Source organism: Lipophrys pholis (assembly GCF_963383615.2).
Source record: "Lipophrys pholis genome assembly, chromosome: 1".
NCBI lineage: Eukaryota > Metazoa > Chordata > Actinopteri > Blenniiformes > Blenniidae > Lipophrys > Lipophrys pholis.
The window spans coordinates 962,467-965,620 of record NC_137635.1 but is presented as its reverse complement, the minus strand read 5'-3'; the positions used below and the strand labels follow the sequence as shown (position 1 = coordinate 965,620).

The 3,154-nt window shown below is 55.3% G+C and overlaps 1 protein-coding gene across 1 annotated transcript; it reads left to right on the top strand.

Annotated features, from left to right (window-relative positions):
• Positions 1 to 215: 215 nt before the first annotated feature.
• On the top strand, positions 216 to 3,154 carry prr35 (proline rich 35). The gene is made up of 2 exons (XM_080459791.1): positions 216 to 1,811; positions 1,928 to 3,154. Exons 1-2 carry the CDS (start codon positions 427 to 429, stop codon positions 2,748 to 2,750), a joined length of 2,208 nt encoding a protein of 735 aa, XP_080315917.1. The 5' UTR covers positions 216 to 426; the 3' UTR covers positions 2,751 to 3,154.

Genomic DNA, 3,154 nt, shown 5'->3' with positions numbered 1-3,154 from the left:
GCCTCCCTGCAGTTAGGTTAGTGGCAACGCTCAACTCAGGCAGACAACAAATGGGCTCCTGCTAAACACATATGTGCATAATGAACCCCCCCCCCCCCCCCCCCCCCCCCCCCCGCCTCAAACTTTATCTCTCAGATTTGGATTTCTTACAGAAGTGTTATGAATCCTGACTTGCAGGTTTGTTCATCAGCCGTTGTCTTTGTTTTCTTTCCCAGGCAGGCTGGCTAATTCGTCAGGAAGGTAGGATCTTTGACCTCACCCCTCGCCCCCCCCACCCCCAGCCGCCATCTACCCACCAAACTGAGGGGAGACTTGCGTCAACTGAAATGAGTCCCAGCAGAAAAGTTAAACAACCCAGAAGTGTAGCTTGAGCGATCGATCCCGCGAAGCATTCGGTTCAGTTGTTCCTCATCTCGAGACTCGATCATGTCGAAAGACGACGCCTGCAAAGTGACTTCTGCCAGCAAACACAAAGAGCGCAAGCCAAAGAAACCGCACTATATCCCACGGCCATGGGGGAAGCCCTACAACTACAAGTGCTTCCAGTGTCCCTTCACCTGCATGGAGAAGTCCCACCTCTACAACCACATGAAGTACAGCCTGTGCAAAAACTCCTTGTCGCTGCTCATAGAGTCAGACTGGCCCTATAAGAAGGGCAACGTCCTGCACCCGGAGCAGCTCCGACCCTTTCAGCAGGCACACGGCCTGCACGCTACGGGGAAAGATGAGCTGGAGCAGGCGATGCGCACCGAGGACAAGCCGGGCCAACGCAGGTCCGTGGAGGAGGAAGCCGAGGGCAGAGAAAACCTCGGAGCTGATGATGAAGAAGACGTAGGACGAGGGGAGGGAGCGGAGATGAGCGCCGCGACCAAAGAAAACTCGAACAGCAGCAGAGGAGATGCAACTGAATCGGCCTCCAGAAAGAGCAAACAGCCTGAATCGGAGCTCCTCATGGCCGACATGCTCTCTCTGGAAGATCAGCTTCTGCGAGCTCGCTCTGTGGAGGTGGAGGCGCAGCTGAGGCACTACAAGCTCTCTAAGACATGCCTGACGGCTCCGGGTCTCCTGTCGGAGCAATGGCGGCTGCTGGCGTCCAGTCACACCAAGGCCAAGGCGGAGGGCGCTCAGCCTCGAGTGGGTGGCTCCATCCCCTGTTACCCCCCTCCACCAAACCTGGTGGACTACCAGGACCCCACTGGACTCAACCTGTCGGTGCTGGGCGTAGGTTACCCCATCAGCCCGGGCCTTTTCTCCTATATGAACTCAGCTATTCCCACCGCGGCCTCCGGGATCAGCGCCCAGACTCACGCGCAGCTCGCACAGCTTCCGTTCCTGGCGTCGGCCGCTCAGCTGCTGCACCCGGCGTCCAGCGCACACTCAGACAGAGCCCTCATCCCCCCTCGTCTCTACTACCCCTTCCTGTATGAGCACACGTTTGGACCCGCCTCGAGTCAGAGCGACGCTGCTAAATCCCTCAAGACCTCCGCAAACAGCCTGGAAACAAGTCCCCTGTCTGGATTCCAGCCTAAAGTCAATCTGTGGAAAGTGCCGGCTCTGCGGCCCGGGACCGCCGTCTCCCCGGCCGGGTGGGCGTCGCCTCAGGAAGACTCCCCCGAGCAGGGCTACAGGGTCGGGGATAAGGTAAAGGCCGCTGCCAAGGACGGGAAAGCAGGCTGGAGTTTGAAGAGGACGGCCGCTCTGAGAAATCCCGACGGTCCTCTGGAGAAGAAACCAGCCATGGGTTTTACTTTGGACCTGCTGAAAAACATCCACGCCGCGTCGACTGCCGACAAGCTTCTCCTCCAGAGCAGGTAAAAAAATGTTCCTGTTTTAATAAGTACGAGCAGTTTGAGTATCGTCTTTTTATCACTGTGTGTCCTAAATTTTATTGACTTTAAAAAATATATAATTCCCTCTCTTTTCCCAGTTCACAGGATCCTCAGCAACTCTTCCGGCCAAATGAAACGTGGAGCAACGATCCTCTCGCCAGTCCAAAGACTGAGACGTCCTCTCTTTCCACCTACGGGGGTCAAAACAGCCAGGACCCGGCGGGGGTCCGGACAGTTGGGGAGGGAGCGTCTGAGTCAGTCGCTGCTCTCCTGGGCGACCTCTCCAAGGCGCTGCAGGAGTATCAGGAGGCCGAACGCAGAATCTCCCACCTGGAGAAGCAGGACCTCCCCGCCCAGCGCCACCTCTGGGAACATCTGAGCAAAATCCGCAGCGAGCTCTCCCACATCCACCAGGCGCTGGAGAGGACGGCTCGCCAGAGCGACGGGCCGCTCGACCTGTCGGTTAAAAGGGACGCGACGGACTCTTCCAGTGACCGGAGCGCGAGAGAGGAGGGAAGCCCCAAAGGCAACATGACGGAGACGGAGGAGGAGGAAGACGAGGAGCCGGAGGACAGGAAGGACGAGGACGAGGACGAGCGCGAGAGGAAGGTGATGAAGGCTTCGCTGGAGAGCCGGAAGCAGTCGCTGGACATGCTGATCAAGATGAGTCAGGCGTCGGTGATGAACACGGAGGTCCTCTCCCCGGCCGGTCTGGGCCTGAGGCCCAGTCCGGCCGAGGCTCTGTGGCCCAGCAGGACCACCAAGTGCGAGGCGGACTCCAGCGTCCTGCTCTGCCCCGACGGCCGGTCGGTGGTGTTCACCGACATCCCCTCCTCCGCCAAACCCCCGAAGAGACCTCCGTCCATCCAGCGGCTGGAAGGCCAGTGTCCCCCGAGTCCTCTGACCGCAGCCGACAACTGAAGTCCAGTTTTTCTGACGGTACCGTTACGGACTCACACAAAGTTTTCTTTGTTGTTTCTGCTACGCTTCGATTCTCACTGGAAGGAGACCGTCACTCTTATTTAGTTTACTTTCACTAAAAACCTCAAACATTTTGCACCTTATGTGACAAACAGAGAATGAATGAAAATCTGAAAGAGAATTTTTTATTTTTTTTTTAAATGCACTGAGAACATTGATTGTTAGAAGAAGGTCCTTCTTTTATTTATAAATCTATTTGGATAATTTGGATGAGTATTAAAATTAATCGGAGAGGATTTGTAAATAATGTAAAGACCGTAAATGTATTTATTGTAAAATGTTTTAAATGGTGATTTTTTTTTATAAAGATGATGTTTTGTTGGGTTGCATCATTTTACCTGATG